The sequence below is a fragment of the Anolis carolinensis genome, chromosome 4 (genome assembly GCF_035594765.1).
Source record: "Anolis carolinensis isolate JA03-04 chromosome 4, rAnoCar3.1.pri, whole genome shotgun sequence".
Lineage (NCBI taxonomy): Eukaryota > Metazoa > Chordata > Lepidosauria > Squamata > Dactyloidae > Anolis > Anolis carolinensis.
The window spans coordinates 253,934,609-253,959,565 of NC_085844.1; the positions used below are offsets into that span (position 1 = coordinate 253,934,609).

Consider the following 24,957-nt stretch of genomic DNA (forward strand, 5'->3'; position numbering starts at 1 on the left):
GAAGGACCTGATCAATGCAATCAAAGTGCTCGGATCCTTAGGGGCAAGTGACCATGTTCTCCTGCAGTTTGCAATACAAAGGAAGGCTGAAACTAAGACAAGTCAAACACGCATTCTGGACTTTAAGAGAGCTGACTTCCAAAAAATGAAGGAATTACTGAATGGCATTCCATGGACGCCAATATTAAAACATATGGGAGTTTTTCAAAAGTGAAATACTCAAGGCGCAAATGCAAACAGTGCCAACAAAGAAGAAAAATAAGACAAATGCAAAGAAGCCAGAATGGATGTCCAAAGAACTTCTAACTGAGCTAAGACTCAAAAGTGACATGCACAAGAAGTGGAAAAGGGGAGAAATTACCAAAGAAGAATTCAAACGTATAGCCAACTCCTGTAGGGAAAAGGTTCGCAAGGCTAAAGCGCAAAACGAGCTCAGGCTTGCCAGGGACATTAAAAAACAATAAAAGGGGGCTTCTTTGCTTACATTAGAAGGAAAAGGAAGAACAAGGAGGCAATAGGGCCTCTGCGAGGAGAAGATGGGGGGACAGGGAAAAGGCAGAACTATTTAATGCCTTCTTTGCCTCAGTCTTTTCACAAAAACAAAGCCAGCCTCAACCTCAACAACATGGAGTGGACGAAGGATTAGGGGAAATCCAGCCCCAAATAGGGAAGCAAGTAATCCAGGAACACCTGGCTCCTCCAAACGAATTCAAGTCCCCAGGGCCAGATCAACTACATCCAAGAGTATCAAAGGAACTAGCGGAAGTTATTTCGGAACCACTGGCAATAATCTCTTTCATGCTGCTTTTTACTGTGTTCTTCTATATGTCAGTCCTTGTTGTATTCGTCATTATTATATAAGTAACTTAAGCTTGTTTTCTTTCATCCAGTCTTTACACAGGGTCCAATCAGTCTTACTTCTACACTTTGTCTGGGTTATGGTCAATTCATCCATATTCATAATATCCCACATCTTGTCAAGCCATTGATCCTTAGTAGGTATCAGTTTCTGCCTCCTCACTCTTGCGTATACAATTCTCGCAGCAGTGATGATGTATGTAAAAAGCTTGTGTATATTTGTGCTCCATTCAGGGTTTGTTAAACCCAGTAGGAAGAATTCCGGTTTTAGAGGAATCTTTATTTTCAGGATCTTCTGGCTGATCTCGTGTATTTCTTTCCAATACAGTTTAGCCATATCACAATTCCACCAAAGTTGGTGGAATGTTCCTTCGATTTTGCCACATTTCCAGCAATTTCCATTCAAACCTTTCGATATTTTGGCCAATTTGTGTGGGGTTAAATACCATTGATGTGTCATCAGGTTTCCTTTTATTCATAGGAATATGTGTAATTCATTTTTCTTTTCCAGATTGTCACCCATTCCTCTAATGTGATTGATCTTCCTATGATCCTGGCCTAGTTAATCATGTACTGTTTGACAGTTTCTTTCTCAGTGCTCCATTCAAGTAGTATTTTGTAAATTCTTGTTATGACTTCCTTCTTTTCTATTATTATCACATTCCAGTGAGATATCTCGGTTGCAAACCCCAGTTTCTTGTCCTTTTTGAAGTACTCCTGCAGTTGATCTTATTGAAACCAAGAAATTCTGGCAAATTTCGTGTTGATTTCCTCATGTGATTTCATCTTGTAATCTTTATTTTCTTTAATCAATATATCCTTGTAAATTGGCCACATCCTCCACCCCAGCTCTCTCCTTTGGCACGATTCAATTGGCGAAATCCACAGTGGGGTCCTACTGTAAAATTTGGATTTGGATTTCTCCCACGTTCTTAACAGGACGGACCAGATAAAGGGATTTCTGAAATTCTTTTGGTTTTTTTTTCTTTTCATACCATAGGCACGCATGCCAGCCGGCCCTCAGGTCGTGCCCCTCTAGTTCGAGTAATTTCTTGTGTTGTAGTGTGGTTCAATTTCTGACCCATTCTAGACAGCAGGCTTCAGAATATAATTCCAAGTGAGGCAATCCCAGTCCTCCTCTGTGATGTCTCATGGGCCTTGTAGTCCCGTTCCTAGTACTATTGTGACAGACGAGGAGGAAAACATGGGTTTTCCACCGTTTCAGCTTTAATCGGAGCCTCTCCACCTGGAGGATGTTTGTCCTCAGGAAGTTAACCAAACAAGCCTTGGGCAGAATTCTCCCCCGTTTTCCCGAAAGGACAATTATAATAGAGATAGAGGAGTCAGGGAGGCTAATCGCCGGAGTCTCAGAATCGCTGCCAAACAACTAGCTGATTAGGTCTGCTTCCCTTGAGAAATTCTAAGGAGTCATGCATCTGGACAGAGTTGAGTTTCGCTCCTTGTTCTCCAGGGAAAGTGTTATGTTGGCGGGAAAACAAGACCCTATATAGGGGTTTTGCCGCAAGGGGAACCTTGCGGAGTCAATTGTTCAGCTTGAGGAGAGAGATCGTGTGTGGACTTCGTAACCCCAGTTCCTTGTTTCCCGGATCAAGTTTCCAGCCTTGCCTTGTTTCACGGACTTCCTTGGACTTTATTCATGCTTCGTGTTTGCCTCGTTCAAGTCTTTGATCTAGCCAAGAATCAAGTTTATTTCCCAGCCTTGTTGTCAAGCTACCTTGGACTTTAAAGACTCTGTCATTTCCCCACACTTTGCTTGGCAAAGTGTGTGTTTCGGTCAAGTGGATTAAAACTTTGAACTCTAATATCTTATATTGGACAATACATTTCTGGACTAAATTTGACCTCATCTGAAAGGTCTGCTTCTGAACTATATTCTTCACTTGTTTTTATTGACTATATATATTTCTATAATAAAGATATTAGATAGATTCTGGCCTCCGTGTAAGGTTATTGGTGCTCTGCAGCCTGGGTCCTGACATCCTCTTCGTTTGTCGTCTGTTAAAATTGTATAGTCTATCCTTGGTTTTTTGTTATTCCAAATAAATTTTGAGATACCTTTGTTCCACTGTTGGAATATCCTTTTGTTTCTGATTATCGGGAGGTTTTGGAAGGTATTTTGGGGAGGATGTTGGATTTTACTGCGGCTATTCTGCCTAACAAGGATAATTTTAAGTAAGACTCTGGTTTCTCTTCAGATCGTATAAATCTTTCACCTTTTATCTGATTTCTTTTTTCGATAGAGTTACAAGCTGGGTTGATACAGGGAACGCCGTGGATGTAGCGTATCCAGATTTCAGGAAGGCCTTTGACAAGGTCCGCTATGACCTTCTGGCAAGGAAACTAATCAAATGTGGGCTAGGCAAAACTACAGTTAGATGGATCTGTAATTGGTTAAGTGAACGACCACAAAGGGTGCTCACCAATGTGTCTTCTTCATCCTGGAAAGAAGTGACTAGTGGAATGCCGCAGGGTTCTGTTCTGGGCCCAGTTCTGTTCAACATCTTTATTAGATAAAGGTTAGAAGGCATTATCATCAAGTTTGCAGATGACAGCAAGTTGGAATGAGTAGCCAATACTCCAGAAGACAGGAGCAGAATTCAAAATAATCTTAACAGACTAGAAAGATGGGCCGAAACTAACAAAATAAAGTTCAACAGGTACAAACGCAAGATAATCCACTTAGGCAGAAAAAAATGCAAAGATACAGAATGAGGGTTGCCTGGCTCTACAGCAGGACGTGTGAAAAAGATCTTGGAGTCCTCATGGGGGAGAAGGGGAACGTGGGCCAAGAATGTGATGCGGCGACAAAAAAAGTCAATGGGATTTTAGCCTGCATAAATAGGAGTATAGTGTCTAAATCCAGGAAAGTCATGCTACCCCTCTATTCTGCCTATTCAGACCACACCTGAAATTACGCTGTGTCCAATTCTGACAAGCTGGAATGTGTCCAGAGGAGGGCAACTCAAATGATCAAGTGTGTGGAGAACAAGCTCTATGAGGAGTGGCTTAAAGAGCCGGGTATGTTTAGCCTGCAGAAGAGAAGGCTGAGAAGAGACGTTATAGCCATGTATAAATATGTGAGGGAAAGTCATAGGGAGGAGCAAGCAAGCTTGTTTTCTGCTGCCCTGGAGACTAGGACATGGAAAAATGACTTCAAACTAGAGAAAAGGAGATTTTACCTGAACATTAAGAACTTTCTAACTGTGAGAGCTGTTTGGCCGTGGAACTCTCTGCCCAGGAGTGTAGTTGAGTCTCCTTCTTTAGAAGCTTTTAAGTAGAGGTTGGATGGCCATCTGTCGGGGGTGCTTTGAATGTGATTTCCTGCTTCTTGGCATGGGGTTGGACTGGATGGCCCATGAGGTCTCTTCCAACTCTATTATTTTATGATTCAATGACCTCAACAGCTTAAAGAACTGGGCCAGAACTAACAGGATGAACTGCAACAGGCAGAAATGTATGGTAATACACTTTGGTAAAAGAACGAAATGAACAGAAACAGGATGGGTGACAGCTGGCTTGAAAGCAGTCCATATGACAAGGGTCTGGGAGTCTTAGTGGACCACAAGCTGAACATGAGCCAAGAGTGTGATGCGGCAACTGAAAAAGCCAATGCAATTCTAGTCTGCATCAAGAGGACTATAGTGTCCAAATCGAAGGAAGCCTTAGTCCCACTCTGTACTGATTTGGTCAGATCTCCCCTGGCATGACCCTGTGTCCAGCAAAGCAATCCAAGAAAGATATTGGCCAGCTGGAAAGTGTCCAGAGAAGTGTGACCAAAATGCTCAAAGGTCCTGAAGTGATGAATTCCTATGAGAAGCAGTTTAGGGAGCTGAGTAGAGTTTGACTCCAGAAGAGAAGGCCAAGAGAAGCCTTCATGGTCTGTATCGGAAGAGGTCACATTGATATGGGGGAAAGCTTGTTTTCTGCTGTTCCAAAGACCAGAATCCAATGGGTTCAAACTGAAGGGGAAAGGATTCTACCTAAACAGCTCACGTACTGCATGTCACTTCTTGAAACTCATGGGGTCCTTCTGGGAGCTGTGTTGCATCTAAAACTGAAATTGCTTGTGGTTGTAGATTTCCTCAGAGCGGTTAATGCAAAAAGGTCCACACGTGTGTCCTCTAAGCAATCTGTGGTCAGAGCCAGCCTCCCATGCAACCACCTTGTGCCTTGGACAGCATGATTGTCCAGCCCTCATCAACTCAACAGCAGGGCAGGACAGCAAGCAAACAGGCGAGCTAGCTAGCGGTCAGGTTGCCAAACGGCACTCTTGCCTCAGCCTCCCTTTCCCAACCCTCTGCCCATTTCGGCCCATCCCACTGGACTCTGCAGCCCTGCCTTTGCCTTTTTTTAAAAAATATAGCTTTTATTCAAGAAAACAAGCAGAGACATATTCAGAAAAAAATACACAAAACAGTAAATAATAAAAAATTGATTTTCTTAATATATAAAACCAAATTACAACAAAAGAAAGACTCTCAGAAGGACCACCAAGGAGTCCCAGGTGCCATAGGCTGTGTTTCAGAGGACTGAACTGGCAAACCATCTCTTGAGTGTTTCTTTCCTAAGAAGACCCCACAAAATCCCCTGGGTCTTGGAGGCACAGAAACACACACATGATCTGGCCTTGGTCCCTTTTCCCCAAATGCTTCAGGCTGGAACTTCCAGAGCAAGGGGGGAAAGGGGCCTTTTTGGACTATGCTGGCTGGGGGATTCTGGGAGTGGCAGTCCCAGTAGTATGAGCTTTACAGGAACTAGAGCCACGGAGCCAAGCATCCTTGGCTCAGCATTCTCGTTAGTTCCTTTAAAGATAGTGCCTTGGTCAGACCACTTTACCTGGAATCCCACTGTGTCCAATTCTGGGCACCACCACTGAAGGGAGATGTTGACTCTAAGCTGAAATGAGACTCAAAGGATCAAGGGTCTGGAGAACAAGAATCCCTATGAGGAGCGGCTTAAAGAGCTGGGCATCTTTAGCCTGTAGAAGAGAAGGCTGAGAGGAGACATGAGAGCCATGTATAAATATGTGAGGGGAAGTCATGGAGAGGCGGGAGCAAGCTTGTTTTCTGCTGCCCTGGAGACTAGGACGCAATCGAACAATGGCTTCAAATGACATGGAAGGAGATTCCACTTGATCATCAGGAAGAACTTCCTTACTGTAAGGAAAGCTGTTTGGCAGTGGAACTCTCTGCCCCGGAGTGTAGTTGAGGCTCTTTCTTTGGAGGCTTTTAAGCAGAAGCTGGATGGCCATTTGTCGGGAGTGCTTTGAATGCAATTTTCCTGCTTCTTGGCAGAGGGTTGGACTGGATGGCCCATGAGGTCTCTCCCAACTCTAGGATTCTATGATTCTAGTGGCCTTTATTGTAGCCTTGAGTATAACTCAAAATGAAATATTCCTCTTGTGATGATAACTCCCAGAATCCAGCCATTGTAGTTGTGGTAGTTGTAATCGAAAAAATAATAATCCAAGTTCTTCTTGGTCAGATAGTGATGTGGAAATGGAAAATATGGATTTTTAGACCTATATTGTATGCACATTAGAAGCACTGAAATGTAGAAAAAAATCATGCTCTCTCTGTACCAGGCACAGGAAGTGCAAAGGCTCTGTGTAAATGTACAAGCTGGGAGAAGGGGGGCCAGTTATCTATACATTCCATTTAGAGGGAGAGCAGACTTTTGACAGGACAAGAGTGGCCTCTTGATGGATCTCTCTTTTTGGTGTCTGACTTGCTACAGGCTTTTAAGAGTACTTAAGATAGGAAAATGCTGATTGTGCATATTTATGCCCATGTATGTAAGCATGTGAAGTGACGTACTAATGACAAGATGTATGTATAAGCATGTTCTTTGTCTGAAAATGTATATAAGGCTGGTCAACGCCTTGATCGTCTCTCTGGTTTGCTTTTTGGAACGGATTCCACTTCCAGAGACTCAGCTGAAATAGTAAACCGGACTTTTTGGTCTCTCAGAAGGATCTCTCTTGGTGTTATCTCCCTTCATCTACAACAATAGTAGAGCTTTCCTTTTCCTCCCTTCCACCCATTCACCCATCTGTCAGGGGTGCTTTGATTGTGCTTTTCCTGCATGGCAGGGGGTTGGACTAGATGGCTCATGTGGTCTCTTCCAATTATTCTATGTTTCTTACTATGAATACTCAGTGGAAAACCATCATCCTAATAACTGCAGCCCCACACTCATCATGAGCACATCCTGCACGTACAACAACAAAAAGTAATCTGCTCTTCTCACACCCCCTGCCTATATTTTACCTTCTGAATTTGCTGCTCCCTTAAAATACCCCTGCAGAGAAGGAACGGGCAAACTTCGGCCCTCCGGGTGTTTTGGACTTCAACTCCCACAATTCCCAACAGCCGGTAGGAATATTTTAAACATTTTCTGTTCCTGGTTTGAAAGTGTTATTTCCTGTTTAATTGTGTGGCCCATACTTTGAAATACTCCAGAAACTTCAATGCCCACTGCCTTAAGAAGACTCAAATTAAGGATGCATTTCTCACTGTATATTATTCTCTTTATTTGAATTATTACCATCTGGTAGACAGCATAGGATGATAAAAACAAGGACAAAAATACTGAGAGAGAGCTTTCATCCCAAAGCTATGACTAAAACGCAAGGACCCAGCCTTCCAAGCAGCAAGCCTATTCCATTGTATTCCAGCTCACCAAACAAGGACTTGCATAAGAAGAAAACAGCCAGGCTTTGAGGCTACAAGGCTATTCACTGCTATTCCACCTGGCCAACAAAGGATTCCCATAAGCCACAGCAACACGTGGCCAGGCACAGCTACGGTAGTAGGATGATAAAAACAAGGACAAAAAGACTGAGAGAGAGCTTTCATCCCAAACTGTGATTATGATTTCACACCGATGTGGCTTTAGGGATTGTGCAATAGTGACCAGAATTTGGAAGGATGGGTGCTTGTTTTGCAATTTGTACGTTTACAATGTGATTGGGGATGGCATTGGAGTTATCATCCTGCATCCCTAACAAGTGGAAGATGGCCCTTCCGCTTAGTAGGTGGGTAGGCAATCTTGGGCCCTCCAGGTGTTTTGGACTTCAACTCCCACAATTTCTAACAGCCGTTAGATATGCTCTTCATGTATTTTACTACTGCAGGTAGAATTGTATTTGCTAGGACATAGAGAAAAAATGAGACACCAGACAGAGAAGAAAAAGTCATGACATTTTTCTGCCATTTCCAGCATTTGCCAGAATGCCTTGACACGTCTTAGGAAATCCCTCTGGGGCCAGATACCATCGATACATCTTGTGCAATGGCCTCCACCCTTTGGCCAGCCAGGCAGAGCCTCTCAGGAGGGAGGGCAGGGCACACCAGAGGCACCATCATCCCCACTGGGGCTGCTGGGAGCCTTGGGGGATGGCTTTGGGTTGGGGGGATGGAGGGAGGGGCCAGATTCCCCGCCCCTTTGGGGCCCCATAAATGAGCCCTCCGCAGCCCTTAGGACCACCTTCGCCCATCGCAGCACCAGCAGACTCTCTGCGTAGTTTGGAGAACTTTCGGAGGAGCAGCATCATGACTGGTGAGTACCTACCTGCCTGCGTCCAGTTTGTGGTCCGTTTTGCTTATTTTGACCATGACGCTCTTTGTGGCCAAAGCCCACCCAGCCTTGGGAGTGCAACACCCTGAAACAAAGCAATGGGTTGATGGGAGTTCAAAGGGCATGAAACCATCCTAGACTAAAACAAATGGATGGAACTAGGTGAAAGCCGGGTTTCGCAGTACGTTTCCTGTAGACTAGTTGGAAAAAAGGAGCCCCCTTTCCATAAAGTGGGAACGTTTGGGTCAGTGGGAAGTGGCCCCTTGCCCAGCACTGCAATGGCCAGACCAGATCCCAGAGCCGTCCAGGGCTTATAAGGCCAGCCCCTGCCCCCAAGACTGGGTCAAGGAAGGACTGGTAAGGGGGCAGGGATCCCAGTGTTGGCTCCTGGTGCCAGATGGTAGAGAGGACGGTCTAGAAATAAATATATATATTGTTCATTGCTCCATTTTGCTACAGGTCGGGCTTCTAATAGCTTTTAAGATCCCACCTTATGCAGCAGGCAGGTCATAGCTATCTCTCTCCCCCTGTCCCCATGGCTGTGGTCAGGCAGGTGAGGGGGAGATGCCCAGCAGGGTCCAGTTCCAGTGGAGGAAACAGCAGCCACCAGGTCCCCAGACCACCAGCAACTGCACATAAACAGGCCAGCAATGGAGGGGCAGGGGGCACATCAGCCCAACGAAGACAGATGCCGCCTTATTATTATTATTATTATTATTATTATTATTATTAATTTCATTTCTATCCTACTCTCCTCACCCCACAAGGGACCCAGAGCGGCATACAACATACATTTAGGCAAAAATTCAATGCCTCATTATACAAAGCAAATAAAACATAACAATAAATCAATAGAAACAATCAACATTTAAATTCAATTTAAAACCATTAACATTAAGATATTAAAACATAAAAACAACATCTAGATACACTCCCCCATCATGGCCTTAAGGTCTTCTTTGACTATCTAGGATGGTGCTGTGTGACTGGGCCCCCACCAGCACCCTCCTTTTATGCCCCAGCCTCAGGAGGCAGCCGGTGTTTCTGCTGGGACTTGCTTCAGCCAGGCCGTCAGGGCCAGAGTCTGCAAGGAGCCAGGCACCAGGAGCTGAGGTCAAAGGCAGCCTGCAGCAGATAAACCCGGCCCTTTCCTCCAAGCTCCCCCTTGTTGATGTTCCATGGCTGTCTAGGATGGTGCTGACCCAACTGGCCCACTGACCGGCCCTGCAGGATCGCCCTCCTTGATGCAGTGACCCCACTACACTCCCAAGCTGGATCATGGAGACCTTCCTCCAATGGGAGTCCAGTGGGTCAGTGGCTCCTCTGGAGGAAGGAGGTCCAATGGGGATGGGGCAGCCATAATTATGCAGATCTGAAAGCCCAGTACGGTTTCTCATGGTCCATGTCCACTCCTAAGGGCATCTCCTCCCTTCCTTCTCTGCATCCAGTGAGTGTCCCACTCTGAAGGAGGAAGTGGGACACTCTGCACTCACTCACTCACTCACTCCTCCAGAACCAGCCTCCCAATCCAGGAAGCAGCCCTGGACACTGCAAATCACCCACAGATCATGGGCTGGATTGCGGGAGTGTCACTCGGCCTTTTGGGAAGCTAGACACACCGGGCCTGGAATCACTCATTTCAGGACTTTTCAACCTAGGAATATGCTTTTGCCTAGAAATGTTTGGTGGCATCTCTGGCATGTTATGGGGACTGAAGCTTCCATAAATCTCCATGGTTCCCCTTCTCGACCCAGTACAACATCTGTTTTCTGAGCACATCCTATCCTGCTCTGGTGGCCCCATCAAATAAATCAGCCACAGATTTCTTTCAGCTCAGGAGACCGCCTTTTGTTATATTTACATTATTCGCTGCACTATATATAGGATTACACTTACACGTCCACGAGGTCTGATGCAAAGAAGGAATGAGCAATGGCAGTGAGTTCGTAATATCCTCTTTCTTATCTCCAAGACAGCCCACACGGGGATGACATGAAATCACTGACCGGAAGATTACCCTCCGCTCTATCCTAAGCCCTTCCTTCATTATTGGTTTCCACACTGCATGCTTAGAAGAATGGTTTTTTGCTTATGCACATATTTCTTAATCATAACAGTCACCTTTGAAGGCCTTCAATCAGAGGCTGGATGGCCACCTGTCGGGAAGGCTTGGGTTGTCCCTTCCTCCCAACAGAAAGGGGTTGGACAGGGTGGCCCTTGAGATCTTTCCCTCTCACTCTCTCAGCCAAGATTGATTGGAAGCTGAAGGAGAATGGCATTGCCCACCACACCGACCACTACAGCGGGAACGAGCTGGTGGTGCGCCGGGGCCAGCCCTTCGCCATCTCCTTGTCCTTCGATGGAGCCCCCCAAGAGGCAGGCACACTGACCTTCACAGTGAAAACCGGTAAGCCCCCTCCTCACATCCCCCCGGGTCCTTTCCTCACTTCTTCTCTGCTGAACTTCAAGGTGGTCCCTCTTTGTCCAGGGAGCCACACAATGAGAGGCCTTCGGACTGATAAGGAAAGAGGTGTCTTGGAAACTTAGGCATGCCTCCTTTTACTCAGCCAGTTATTAAAAGGGTCAGATGCCCCCGGTTCCCCAGTATCCATGCTGGAAACCCCTTTCTCTCTGCCCACAGGGTCGACAGCTGATCTTCAGAGCAGGTCACGGGTGGCCTTCGGCGTCTCGGGATCTATGGCCAGCAACTCCTGGGCTGCGGTCCAGACCTTCCCTGCCCCTGGCACCATGACCTTCTTTATCTCCAGCCCGGTGAACGCGGCCATTGGGCGCTACAGTCTGGACGTCCGGACCGGCTCTGGAGGCAGTGGTTCCTCTTCTGTGCACCTGGGAACCTTCGTGCTCCTCTTCAACCCCTGGCTCCAAGGTACGGCCGGCCTCCCATTCTAGTGGCCTCTCCTGTTTGTGTGTGTTAATTATTCTCAGTCTTCCCTAACCCACAAGGAGAGATAGGTAAAGAATAAAATTATTATGACACAGCAAACAAGATAGATATGCTGGATTTCATATCACAAAATCACAAGTCAAACACTTCCCAAGTGTCTAGGACTGTGTGATGTATTTTTGGATGATGCGCGCAGATCCCAGTCAGGTGGCCTTTTGCAGTTGGCAGATCGTGATTTTGTCAATGTCTATTGTTTCCAAATGCCGGCTGAGATCTTTTGGCATGGCACCCAATGTGCCCATCACCACTGGGACCACCTGCACTGGTTTCTGCCAGAGTCTTTGAAGTTCAATCTTGAGGTCCTGAGAGCGACTGAGTTTTTCCTGTTGTTTTTCGTCAATGCGACTGTCACCTGGGATGGCAACATCAATGATCCTAACCTTTTTCTTTTCCACAACTGTGATGTTTGGTGTGTTGTGTTCCAGAACTTTGTCAGTCTGGATTCGGAAGTCCCACAGTATCTTTCTGAGCTCATTTTCCAATATTTTTGCAGGTTTGTGATCCCACCAGTTCTTTGCTGCTGGGATGTGGTACTTGAGGCATAAGTTCCAATGAATCATTTGGGCCACATAGTTGTGCCTCTGTTTGTAGTCTGTCTGTGCAGCAGATTTTCTTACAGCAGATGAGGAGATGATCAATGGTTTTGTCGGTTTCCTTGCAGAGTCTGCATTTTGGGTCATCAGCTGATTTTTCGATTATTATTATTATTATTATTATTGTATGACACAGCAAACAAGATAGATATGCTGGATTTCGTTTCACAAAATCACAAGTTGAATACTTCCCAAGTGTCTAGGACTGTGTGATGTATTTTCGGATGATGCGCGCAGATGCCATTAGGGTGGCCTTTTGCAGTGACAAAATTATTATTATTATCATCATCATCATCCTGGGCGCTCTACCACCAAAGGGGAACCTGCCATTGGGGATAACCAGAGGAACCCTGAAGGGTGGGGTCCTGGGGGGTGGAAATGAAGCTCACCTCTGGGGTGGGGGGCATCAGTGCAATGGGAATGACGGCACCTGGATGAAGGGACACTCAAAGGTCTCCCAGGCCTCCAATTTCAAGAAGGCAGTGTCCCACTCCTTCTCTCTGCCCTATGGGCCCCCCAGGCTGAGGGATGGGCCCACACACGCTCTCCTGCAGCCCTGAGGCACTGGATGTGCAGTAGCTGGGGAGGAGGGCTCCTTGCAGCCCACTTTGCATTTTCAAGTCCAAAGCAGTGTCTTTGAAGGGGAGGGGGCTGCAGAGGGGGAGGGTGCCTCTTCCCTTCCAGCATCAGCAGTAGCTCTTGCCTGACCTTTGCCTCGACTCCCCATTTTTTTTCCAGCGGACGAGGTCTTCATGCCAAACAACAGGGACCTCGAGGAGTATGTCCTTTCCGAGTCCGGGGCTGTCTTCTTGGGCAGTTACTACAGCATTAGCCAGATGGGATGGAACTTTGGCCAGGTAGGTCTGAGGAGAAGAGGGAAAAGCTGATGCCGCAGGCTTTCATAGCCAGAATCACTGGGTTGCTGTGAGTTTTCCAAGCTGTATGGCTATATTCCAGAAGCAATTTCTCCTGACGTTATGGCAGGCCTCCTTAGAGGTTGTGAGGTCTGCTGGAAACTAGGCAAGTGGGGTGTATATATCTGTGGAATGATGTCCAGGGTGGGAGAAAGAAAGAACTCTTGACCGTTGGAAGTGTGAATGTTGCAATTAATCACCTTGATTAGCATTGAAAAGCTTTGTAGCTTTAAAGCCTGGCTAATTCCTGCCTTAGAGAATGCTTTGTTGGAGTCCACCATATACTACGCAGCTGTGGACAAGTCTCCATAGGGACCACCACACTCAATTCCCCAAAAACGAATCAATAAACACGAAAGGCACTGCAGACTGACTCAACCAGAGAAGTCAGCCAGAGCAGAGCACTTGAGGAACCCACCTGGACACCGAATATGGTTTTTTGAGAACACAGAAACGCTGGACCACTCTCACAACCACCATGTCAGACCATACATACAAGTCATTGCAATCCACAAGCATAGAATCATAGAATCATAGAATAGTAGAGTTGGAAGAGACCTCATGGGCCATCCAGTCCAACCCCATTCTGCCAAGAAGCAGGAAATCGCATTCAAAGCACCCCCGACAGATGGCCATCCAGCCTCTGCTTAAAAGCCTCCAAGGAAGGAGCCTCCACCACAGTCCAGGGCAGAGAGTTCCACTGCCGAACAGCCCTTCTCACAGTGAGGAAGTTCTTCCTGATGTTCAGGTGGAATCTCCTTCCTTTCCTGTAGTTTGAAGCCATTGTTCCATTGCGTCCTAGTCTGCAGGGCAGCAGAAAACAAGCTCGCTCCCTCCTCCCTATGACTTCTCTTCACGTATTTGTACATGGCTCTCATGTCTCCTCTCAGCCTTCTCTTCTGCAGGCTAAACATGCCAAGCTCTTTAAGCCGCTCCTCATAGGGTGCAGGTGGGCAATTTCAACAGAAAGGAGGAGACCATGAAAATGAACAAAATCTGGCTACCAGTATTTTTTTTTTTAAAAAAACTAAAATCAGCACAGTAAAGAAAGGACAACACATGAAACAATCAGGACCACCCTGGACATCTCCCAACAAAGGGTTCCCTCAGGCAGGAATCAGCCAGGCTTTGAAGCTGCAAGGCCATTCAATCCTAATCAAGGTGATTAATTCGAACATTGACACTTCCAACAGACAATTCTTTCTTTCTTGTCCCCACCCTGGACCTTCCACATACAGTAGAGTCTCTCTTATCCAACACTCACTTATCCAACGTTCTGGATTATCCAACACATTTTTGTAGTCAATGTTTTCAATGCATTGTGATATTTTGGTGCTAAATTCATAAATACAGTAATTACTACATAGCGTTAATGTGTAATGAACTACTTTTTCTGTCAAATTTGTTGTCTAACATGATGTTTTGGTGCTTAATTTGTAAAATCATAACCTATTTTGATGTTTAATAGGCTTTTTCTTAATCTCTCCTTATTATCCAACATATTTGCTTATCCAACGTTCTGCCGGCCCGTTTATGTTGGATAAGTGAGATTCTACTGTATATATATAAACCTCACTTGCTTAGTTTCCAGCAAACCTCACAATCTCTGAGGATGTCTGCCATAGATGTGGGTGAAATGTCAGGAGAAAATGCTTCTGGAACATGGCCACACAGCCCAGAAAATTCACAGCAACCCAGAAGAGGGAAAGCTTGTCTTCTGCTTCTCCGGGGACAATGGAGCCGTGGATACACTGGACCGCTGACCGCCAGAACAGGACTTACTTGCAGACTGTTTTCTCTGTGCTGATGCCAAACAGGGAGACCTTCAACCTCCCTGATGCCTTTTCTCCTACAGTTCCAGGAGGGCATTCTGGACGCATGCCTGTCCATCCTGGACCGGAGCTTAGAACACCGCAATGACCCGGTCACTGACCTGCGTCTCCGCAATGACCCCAAATACGTTGGGCGGGTGCTCAGCGCCATGGTAAGGCTCACTCCCACCTCGGCCACCCTTTCCATCCCTCCCTCCCTCCATCCATCCCTCCCTCCCTTTATCCATCCATCCCTCCATCCCTCCCTCCCTCTATCCATCCAATCATCTCTCTATCCCTCCCTCCCTCTATCCATCCATCCATCCATCCATCCATCCCTCCATCCATCCATTCGTCCCTCCCTCCCTCCCTCTATCCATCCAATCATCTCTCTATCCATCCATCCATCCCTCCCTCCGTCCCTCCATCCCTCCATCCATTCATCCCTTTATCCATCCATCCATCCATCCATCCATCCCTCCATCCCCCCCTGCCTCCCTCCATCCCTCCCACCCTCCCTCCATCCCTCCATCCATCCATCCATCCATCATCCCTCCATCCCTCTATCCCTCCTTCCCTCCATCATCCCTCCCTCCCACCCTCCCTCCCTCTATTCGTCCAATCATCTATCCCTCCCTCCCTCCCTCCCTCCCTCCCTCCATCATCCCTCCCTCCCTCTATCCATCCATCCATCCCTCCATCCATCCATTCGTCCCTCTCTCCCTCCCTCTATCCATCCATCCAATCATCTCTCTATCCATCCATCCATCCCTCCCTCCATCCCTCCATCCATTCATCCCTCCATCCCCCCCTGCCTCCCTCTATCCCTCCCTCCCTCCCTCCATCATCCCTCCCTCCCTCTATCCATCCAATCATCTCTCTATCCCTCCCTCCCTCCCTCCCTCTATCCATCCATCCATCCCTCCATCCATCCATCCTTCCATCCATCCATTCATCCCTCCCTCCCTCCCTCCCTCCCCTCTATCCATCCAATCATCTCTCTATCCATCCATCCATCCATCCCTCCCTCCGTCCCTCCATCCATTCATCCCTTTATCCATCCATCCATCCATCCCTCCATCCCCCCTGCCTTCCCTCCATCCCTCCCTCCATCCATCCATCATCCCTCCATCCCTCCCTCCCTCCATCCATCCATCCATCATCCCTCCATCTCTCCATCCATCCCTCCCTCCCTCCCTCCCTCCATCCATTCGTCCCTCCCTCCCTCCCTCCCTCCCTCTATCCATCCAATCATCTCTATCCCTCCCTCCCTCCCTCCATCCCTCCCTCCCTCCATCCCTCTATCCATCCAATCATCTCTCTATCCATCCATCCATCCATCCATCCCTCCCTCCGGCCCTCCATCCCTCCATCCATTCATCCCTTTATCCATCCATCCATCCATCCATCCCTCCATCCCTCCATCCCTCCCTCCCTCCATCCATCCATCATCCCTCCCTCCCTCCCTCCCTCCTTCCATCCATCATCCCTCCATCTCTCTATCCATCCATCCATCCCTCCCTCCCTCCATCCATTCGTCCCTCCCTCCCTCCCTCCCTCCCTCCCTCTATCCATCCAATCATCTCTATCCCTCCCTCCTTCCCTCCCTCCCTCTATCCATCCACCCCTCCATCCATCCATTCATCCCTCCCTCCCTCTATCCATCCAATCATCTCTGTATCCATCCATCCATCCCTCCCTCCGTCCCTCTATCCCTCCATCCATTCATCCCTTACTTGATTCCCAGGTTAACAGCAATGATGACAAAGGCGTGTTGATGGGAAACTGGAGTGGCAATTACTCCGGTGGGGAGAATCCCGGCAGCTGGTCAGGAAGTGTGAAGATCCTCCAACAATGGAAGTCCTCTGGATTTCGGCCGGTCCGGTATGGGCAGTGCTGGGTCTTTGCAGGAGTGCTGACCACAGGTACGGTTCCAAGGGCAGCTGATGGGGTTGAAGGGGCAGAAGGGTCAGCCAGGGTCATCATGGCAGGGGTCAGTGGTTCCAATCCTTTCCAATCACTTTAGCCTCTTCCTTCCTTCCAGTGCTCCGGTGCCTCGGTTTCCCTGCTCGCATGATCACCAACTTCAACTCAGCCCATGACACCAACACGAACTTGAGGGTGGACAAGTACTACAGCCCAGATGGGAGCTATCTCGAATATCGTACTAATGACAGTGTCTGGTAAGAAGAGCCCTTCCTCCTCCCCTTTCCTCCCTGGGAGTGTGTCAGAAATACTTTCCGAACTTTAAAAAAAGCATTTATAATGTTCTTTTATTTCCTTCACAATGAGACAGAGAAAGAAGGTAGACACATAGCTACACAAATAAAGGGGATATTCCTCAACATTCACAGACATATCAACATTCACTCATCATCATGCATTTACATTACCATCCCATCTTCATTCTGGAAAAGAGATCTCAAAGTAGGCCAGATTGGATTCCCAGCAAGTCTGCTATTTTGCAAATGTACCATCTTCCTCCGTCCCTTGGAGAAGATGGCGGGTGGACCAGATTACGCTGTCTGACACAATTTTGGATTGTAATAAGGTCTCTTATATATATAACCATTTCTTTTTTTAAAAACATATTTTTATTAAGTGATTTTAAACACAAAAAAGAGTGAGAACAATATTGGGTATAGAAAAGAAAGTGAAAAGGGATGAAGAAAAGGTGTGAGAGGAGGAAAAAAAGTAATAAAAATAAAAATAAGAAAGAAAAAAAGTGGTTTAAAAAGTTGTACAGTAGAGTCTCACTTATCCAACATAAACGGGCCGGCAGAATGTTGGATAAGCGAATATGTTGGATAATAAGGAGGCATTAAGGAAAAGCCTATTAAACATCAAATTAGGTTATGATTTTACAAATGAAGCACCAAAACATCATGTTAGACAACAAATTTGGCAGAAAAAGTAGTTCAATACGCAGTAATGCTATGTAGTAATTACTGTATTTACTAATTTAGCACCAAAATATCACGATATATTGAAAACATTGACTACAAAAATGTGTTGGATAATCCAGAACGTTGGATAAGCGAGTGTTCGATAAGTGAGACTCTACTGTACTTCCAGACTTTTCTTCTGGGTAATAAACTGTGTTGTTTTATCATAATGTTTATGTCCACTCCATCTGTATATTTTTGTGAAAAGCTTCTCCTGTTCTATAAAAGTTGTCAGTAAAGTCCAATCTGTTTCTTTTTTTGGTTTGCCGTGATGGGTCTTCAAATGATAAGTTAAATTGTCCATATTCTTTATGTCCGTGATCTTTAATATCAATTCTTCCTTGGTTGGTGTTTCTGTTGACTTCCATTTCTTTGCATATACTATTCTTGCTGATATTGTTCTAGTTATTGTGAATGAATGACAGGTGTTTTCCAGCTAAGACGTCCTGACTCCCATCAGTTCCGGGCAGATGTTGACTTTTCTTCCCAATTGATAGTACTTGTATTTCCTTCTTCTTAATGTAAGGAATCATTATAAGCACTTCCTTAACTTAAAAGTCATGGTCTCTGATCATGTAAACATGTTGTTTTCCACCAAGAGTTAATTATTTGTCTCTGGTCGTCAGTGTCAACAGTTCAGCAACTTTTAATGACAGTTCATCATTTCTTAGGATGGCATCTCCAGCCTCTATAGTTCCCAACCATTCTCCTTTCATGCAATTCTATTTAAACCATACATCATATTTTATTACAAGTGTGTCTATGTGGCCTTCCCCCTCCGGCCACCCTCTTGCACCATTGCCACCTCCACTGCTCCCTGCCCTTAGAATAATAGAATCATAGAATCATAGAGTTGGAAGAGACCTCAGGGGCCATCCAGTTCAACCCCATTCTGCCAAGAAGCAGGAAATTGCATTCAAAGCACCCCCGATAGATGGCCATCCAGCCTCTGCTTAAAAGCCTCCAAAGAAGGAGCCTCCACCACAGTCTGGGGCAGAGAGTTCCACTTGTGAACAGCCCTTCTCACAGTGAGGAAGTTCTTCCTGATGTTCAGGTGGAATCTCCTTTCCTGTAGTTTGAAGCCCTTGTTCCCTTGCGTCCTAGTCTGCAGGGCAGCAGAAAACAAGCTCCCTCCCTCCTCCCTATGACTTCCCTTCACATATTTGTACATGGCTATCATGTCTCCTCTCAGCCTTCTCTTCTGCAGGTTAAACATGCCCAGCTCTTTAAGCCGCTCCTCATAGGGCTTGTTCTCCAGACCCTTGATCATTTTAGTTGCCCTCCTCTGGACGCTTTCCAGCTTGTCAACATCTCCCTTCAACTGCGCTGCCCAGGATTGGACACAATGTGACTCCAGGTGTGGTCTGACCAAGGCAGAATAGAAAGAGGGGGAGCATGACTTCCCTGGATCTAGACGCTATTCCCTTATTTATGCAGGCCAGAATCCCATTGGCTTTTTTAGCTGCTACATCACATTGTTGGCTCATGTTTAACTTGTTGTCCACAAGGACTCCAAGATCTTTTTCACACATACTGCTGTCGAGCCAGGCATCGTCCCCCATCCTGTATCTTTGCATTTCATTTTTTCTGCCGAAGTGAAGTATCTTGCATTCATCCCTGTTGAACTTCATTTTGTTAGTTTCGGCCCATTTATTTATTTATTTATTTATTTACAGTATTTATATTCCGCCCTTCTCACCCCGAAGGGGACTCAGGGCAGATTACAATGAACACATATATAGCAAACATTCAATGCCAACAGACAAACAACATTCAGTTTTAGACAGACACAGAGGCATTTTTTTTTAACATCTTTCCAGCTTCACGATTCCGGCCACAGGGGGAGCTGTTGCTTCACCATCCATTGGTGGCTGTTCTTCCTCATTCTTTTCCTCGTGAGCAGTTTTATGGTGTTGTAGATTAGTTAAATTAGCCTCCCGCATAAAGCGTCCCTAAATTTTCCCTACTTGACAGATGCAACTGTCTTTCGGGGCTGCTAGGTCAACAGCAAGCCGGGGCTATTTTTTATTTTTATTTTTTTTATGGTCGGAGGCTTAACCCGACCTGGGCTTCGAACTCATGACCACTCGGTCAGTAGTGATTTATAGCAGCTGGTTACTAGCCAGCTGCGCCACAGCCCGGCCCCATCTCTCTAGTCTGTCAAGATCGTTTTGAATTCTGCTCCTGTCTTCTGGAGCGTTAGCTATCCCTCCCAGTTTGGTGTCGTCTGCAAACTTGATGATTGTGCCTTCTAACCCTTCGTCTAAGTCGTTAATAAAGATGTTGAACAGAACCTTCCCTCTTGGCCTCACGCCTGGCCTCTCTGGTGGGGTGGGAGTGCCTGCTGCAGACGGACTCCTTCCTGAACTTCCATTTCCTTTTCCTCGCAGGAACTTCCATGTGTGGAATGAGGCCTGGTTCACTCGGTCTGACCTGGGCGCCAAGTACAATGGCTGGCAAATTTTGGATGCGACTCCGCAAGAACTAAGCTCCAGTATAACAGCTCACACGGGACATTGGGGGGGGGGGGGAGGGCTTGGGTTTTACTTCATCATAGAACGCTGGAACTTGAACTCTGCCCCCCTCTCCTCGCAGACATCTTCCAGTGCGGCCCGGCTTCCTTGGTGGCCATCAAGGAGGGAGATGTGGACCTGGGATACGACTGCCCTTTCGTCTTTGCCGAGGTCAATGCTGACGAGGTCACTTGGATTCTGGACAAAGACACCCAGTCGGTGAAGAAGGCTGCCACAGACATCAGGTCCGTGGGCAAGTACTTAAGCACCAAGGCCGTGGGCAGCTTCGCTCGACTTGATGTCACCGACGCTTACAAGTACTCAGAAGGTGAGAAGAGCCAACAAGAAGAAAGGTATGAAGGAAGGGTATTAAAGGAGGAAGAAGGAACCTCCTCTCAGCAGGTGGAAACATTGGGCTTGGGCCACGGCCAGAAGATGCGTTCCAGATTCCAGGAATGAGGCCACTGGACCACCTGGATGCATCCCGGATCTCTTCAGATTGGGACCTTCCAGGTCAAGGGGTTTGTGGGAGACAATATAGAGAGGAGGGCAGAGGGTGGGAGAGGGAGAGGGAGAAGGAGACTAGGACACAATGGAACAATGGCTTCAAACTGCAGGAAAGGAAGGAGATTCCACCTGAACATGAGGAAGAACTTCCTCACTGTGTGAGAAAGAGATTTCTGTTTATCAGTGGAACTCTCTTTCTGCCCCTGAGTGTGGTGGAGGCTCCTTCTTTGGAGGCTTTTAGGCAGAGGCTGGATGGCCATCTGTCAGGGTGCTTTGAATGCGATTTTCCTGATTCTTGACAGAATGGGGTTGGACTGGATGGTCTATGAGGTCTCTTCCAACGCTATGGTTCTATGTTTTGGGCCTCCTCTGGTCTCAGGTTGGCAGCACACATGTCTTAGTTGATGGTGTCCATCCATCTTTTCTTTGGCCTTTGTTTCGTGTCCTGCAACCTCCAAAGACAGCTGTTTGTGCTCCTGATGTTGGTTCTCTTATCATGACCTGGCCATACCACCGTAGACTTGCTTTCTGGTTGCTTTTATTCCTAGTCTTTGATGGATGTCATTATGCGGCACATGGTCAAGAAGTGTCAAGCCAAGTCTCCATCTCGGCATTTTCATTTCCATTGTGTCCAGGGCTTGTTGGTGTTTCTTTCTTGCTGGCCAGCACTCTGCCCCGTAGAAGGAGGGCTACTGAGTGGAGAACTGTACTGTAGATCTAGCCTTGAGTTGTTCAGGCATCTTTGAGTCACACAGAATGCCACCATTTCAACCAGGCTCCATTTATTTGTGACCCTGCATCTGGCATTGTGTCACCATCTATGGAGATCAGTGACCCTAGGTATTTAAATTGGGTGGCCTTCTTTAGTGCTTGTCTATTGATTTGAAGTGTTTTTCCAGTTTGAAGGACACATTCCAGATACTCTGTTTTGGGTATGTTCGGTTGAAGTCCATTTCTGCTGAGTCTATCACTCCATGTCTGCAGCTGTGGCCGAGTGCTATGTCATCTGCATGGAGGAATGTCCAGGGATGTATAGTCTGGGGGCCCCTTCCAGTTCCTCTCTGAGGCTTCAAGCCATGTGTAGAAACAGATGGCACATTGCCCTCCCTGCGCCATTGGTGGGCTTTGACCCCTGGCTTTCCTCTTTCAGGCAGCAGCGAGGAGCGGGAGACCTTCCAAAAGGCCCGGGATAAGCTGAACATGAACTTAATGGCCATGCCCTCCATGGCCGGGCCTGCCATGGCCATGCCCGGAATGACCATATCCACCATAGCCATGCCTGTCATGGACATTCCTGCCCTGCTTCCGGACCCTCCCAAGCCCAGAGTGACAGGGAAGTTTGAGGTAAAGAGCCGTCCTGAGGTCGGCCAGGACGTGGAGCTGGTCCTACAGCTGACCAACCTGGCCTCTGCAGCCAGTACCCTGACGGCCAACATGAATGCCTGGACCATCGTCTACACCGGGAAACCCATCCGTGAGGTCTGGAAGGACTCCCTTGCCCTGACGCTGGGCCCCCAAGAAGGTAACCCTCAGTCCCCAGACTGGGTTTTGATGATGGATCATGATACGGGCCGGACAAGCATTAATTGCATGGGCATGGGAAGACGAAAAGATATGGGTGATGGAAAATTGGAATAGCTATTTATTTATTTTAATTTATTTACCATATTTATACCCCGCCCTTACCAAGGAGGTTTTACACATAGACATCTATTAGCTGCCTTAAAAACAACATATGATTAAAATAAACATTTAAGAATTGAATTTAAAACACATCAAAGCATTTAAAAGCATTACATTCACTATTAAAACCACGCTATATGCGATCGTGATCTGGGCCATTCCAGTAGTCATTGCACATAATTCCATATCCATCTATTGCACTGCAATTGTTTTCTGAAGTCTTGATCCTAAAGCCACATTTTCACTCTTTTTTTCAGGTCAGGAGGGAGGGGCTGATCTAATATCCCTGGGGAGGGGGCCACCACCGAGAAGGCCCTGTCTCTCGTCCCTGCCAATCAAACCTGCGAAGGAGGCGGGACCGGGAGCAGGGCCTTCCTAGACGATCTTAAACTCTGAAAGCAATCAATTTCAAATTATTGCAAGTGTAATGAGAGATGATACTTGAGAAGATAAAAATAAATGAAATAAAGAACAGATGGATGAGTCCCCCCGGGGACAGAGGGCGGGATACAAATATAGTTGTATTACTTTGACTTATATAGAATGGGTTCAAAAAGTGGGAAGATGACACAACCACCTTACAGAAATTAAGAAAACTATGCATATGGTTAAAAATAATAATATTGAATAAATACATGGTCGGAGGGAGGGAGGAGGGGTGGGCAATACGGGTGGCTTTAGTCTTTTAAAAGTAGTTAATTTTTTAAGGATGTGTATAAGAAGACTTATGTCAACAGCCTGTTGAATGAAATGGGATAAATCAAACAACATATGTACAACTTTTAAGGCTGTTATGCTATGGCATTGAATTTTTGCCACTTTCTCCCTGAGTTCCCCCAGGGAGATAAAGCAGCTTACAAATAAAGTTATTATTATTATTATTATTATTATTATTATTATTATTATTATTATTATTTATAACACATTGATACTTTGTAGAATTGTACACACACACAGACACACACACACATATATATATACACATACATACACAAAAGGTAACACTGGAAAAAAAGAATCCCTCCCTCCATCGGCCTGTCTAGCTTTGGTCAGCCAGTGTGATTGTGCCTGACCGCAGGCTCTGTCCTTCACCCTGTCCCTTGCAGAGAAAGCCTTTCCCATCAAGATCTCTTATGCGGACTACCAAAAGCACCTGACGACAGACAATGTAATCCGGGCGACAGCTGTGTGTCAGGTCAAGGAGGGGGCTGACACCGTGGTGTTGAAGAACATCTCCCTGGAGAACCCCACCGTCACCTTGAAGGCAAGCCATCAGGAGAATGTTTCTGCTGGGTCATATGGTCGCTTGCCCCACCCAGGGTGGTCCACAAGGGCCCCTGCCCCACTGAGCTTCCTCAGGGACCATAGTTTTGGGGTGGCTGTGGGATGGATGGAGGTGGCCCTGCTTAACCTAAGGCTTTTTGGCTGCTGCTGTTGCTTTGTGCTCAGATGCCAAACCAAGCAAAGGTGGGCGAAGTGCTGAAGGTAGAGATGGTCTTCACCAACCCACTAGCAGAAGAGATCTCCTCTTGTTTGCTCCTGGCCGAGGGGAGTGACCTGCTGCAGGATGAGATCAGGAAGGAGTAAGTGGCCAGGGAGGGGAGGGGGGCATTACGTGGTGGGGGAGCACAGCCCATTTGCCCAGGTGTAATGCACTTGGAAATTCTATGATTCTATGAGACACACTCCCATCCAGGCTCTGCTCAAGACCTCTAGAGAAGGAGGCTGCACCAGACTCCCAGGCAGTAACATATTCCACTGTCGAACAGTTCTTACCATCAGGAAGGTTTTCCTAATGTTTAGATCGAATCTTTCTTTCCTGCAGTGTGACTCCATTGCCCCATTATATCCTAGTCTCTGGAGCAGCAGGAAACAAGCTTTCCCTCTCCCCATTGAACAGGCTGACCCCATTGCTGTCTGTTGCTCTGTGGACTTTGGGGAGGCACTTTCCCCAGGCCTTTGCCATAGAGGGGTCAGCAGTGGCTCTCCCCAGGGGCCTTCCTCCGCTAACCCCCCTCCTTTGCCCCCCTCAGGGTCCCACCAGTGAAAGGCAAAGAGACTGTCCGTGTCTGCTTCGAAGTCACTCCCAAGAAGAAGGGCGCCAAGCAGCTGCTAGCCAACTTCTCCTGCGACAAATTCAAGGATATCAAGGCCTTCCAGGTCATCACGGTCGTCGACTGATCCTGGATCCTGAAGAGACCCCTCCCCAAATAGAGGCACCCCCAAAAGAGATGGAACAAACCCCAATGCAAGAGATTGGGTGGCTCAGGGAGAGGTGTATGTCAATTATCTGTATGGCCTTGCTTTAATACAAGTGTTCTTGCCGCAAGTTGTGTGGAGTCTTGTTTTCTTGTCTCTCTTGAACAAAATGCCCCCCTCGCTCCGTTTTGTGATAAAAATGCCCTTCCTTGGCCTCTTGCCTGGTCATCCTTGTGTGGGCCCTCCTGCAAAGGGGTGCTGCAGCGCTGGGGTGGGCAGGAGGGAGCCAAGTGTTGTGATTTCAGCTAGGACTGTGGTTAGAGAGCCTGTGCGCAGTGAGCTTCCGCTAAACCAGATCAGCCAGAACATA

General features: G+C 46.9%; 1 protein-coding gene across 2 annotated transcripts; it reads left to right on the plus strand.

Moving 5' to 3' along the window:
- The first annotated feature begins 8,373 nt into the window (after positions 1-8,373).
- LOC100557793 (protein-glutamine gamma-glutamyltransferase E) lies at positions 8,374-24,717 on the plus strand. 2 transcript variants are annotated; one of them, XM_062979249.1, is made up of 13 exons: positions 8,374-8,439; positions 10,703-10,864; positions 11,099-11,344; positions 12,754-12,872; positions 14,785-14,913; positions 16,488-16,665; positions 16,785-16,923; positions 20,076-20,179; positions 20,281-20,526; positions 21,856-22,227; positions 23,495-23,652; positions 23,838-23,971; positions 24,422-24,717. In XM_062979249.1, exons 1-13 carry the CDS (start codon positions 8,433-8,435, stop codon positions 24,567-24,569), a joined length of 2,142 nt encoding a protein of 713 aa, XP_062835319.1. In that variant the 5' UTR covers positions 8,374-8,432; the 3' UTR covers positions 24,570-24,717. The 2 variants fall into 2 exon arrangements, with proteins under 2 accessions (XP_062835319.1, XP_062835318.1); XM_062979248.1 differs by lacking the exon at positions 8,374-8,439 and having other exon boundaries at positions 10,217-10,864.
- Positions 24,718-24,957: the final 240 nt, after the last annotated feature.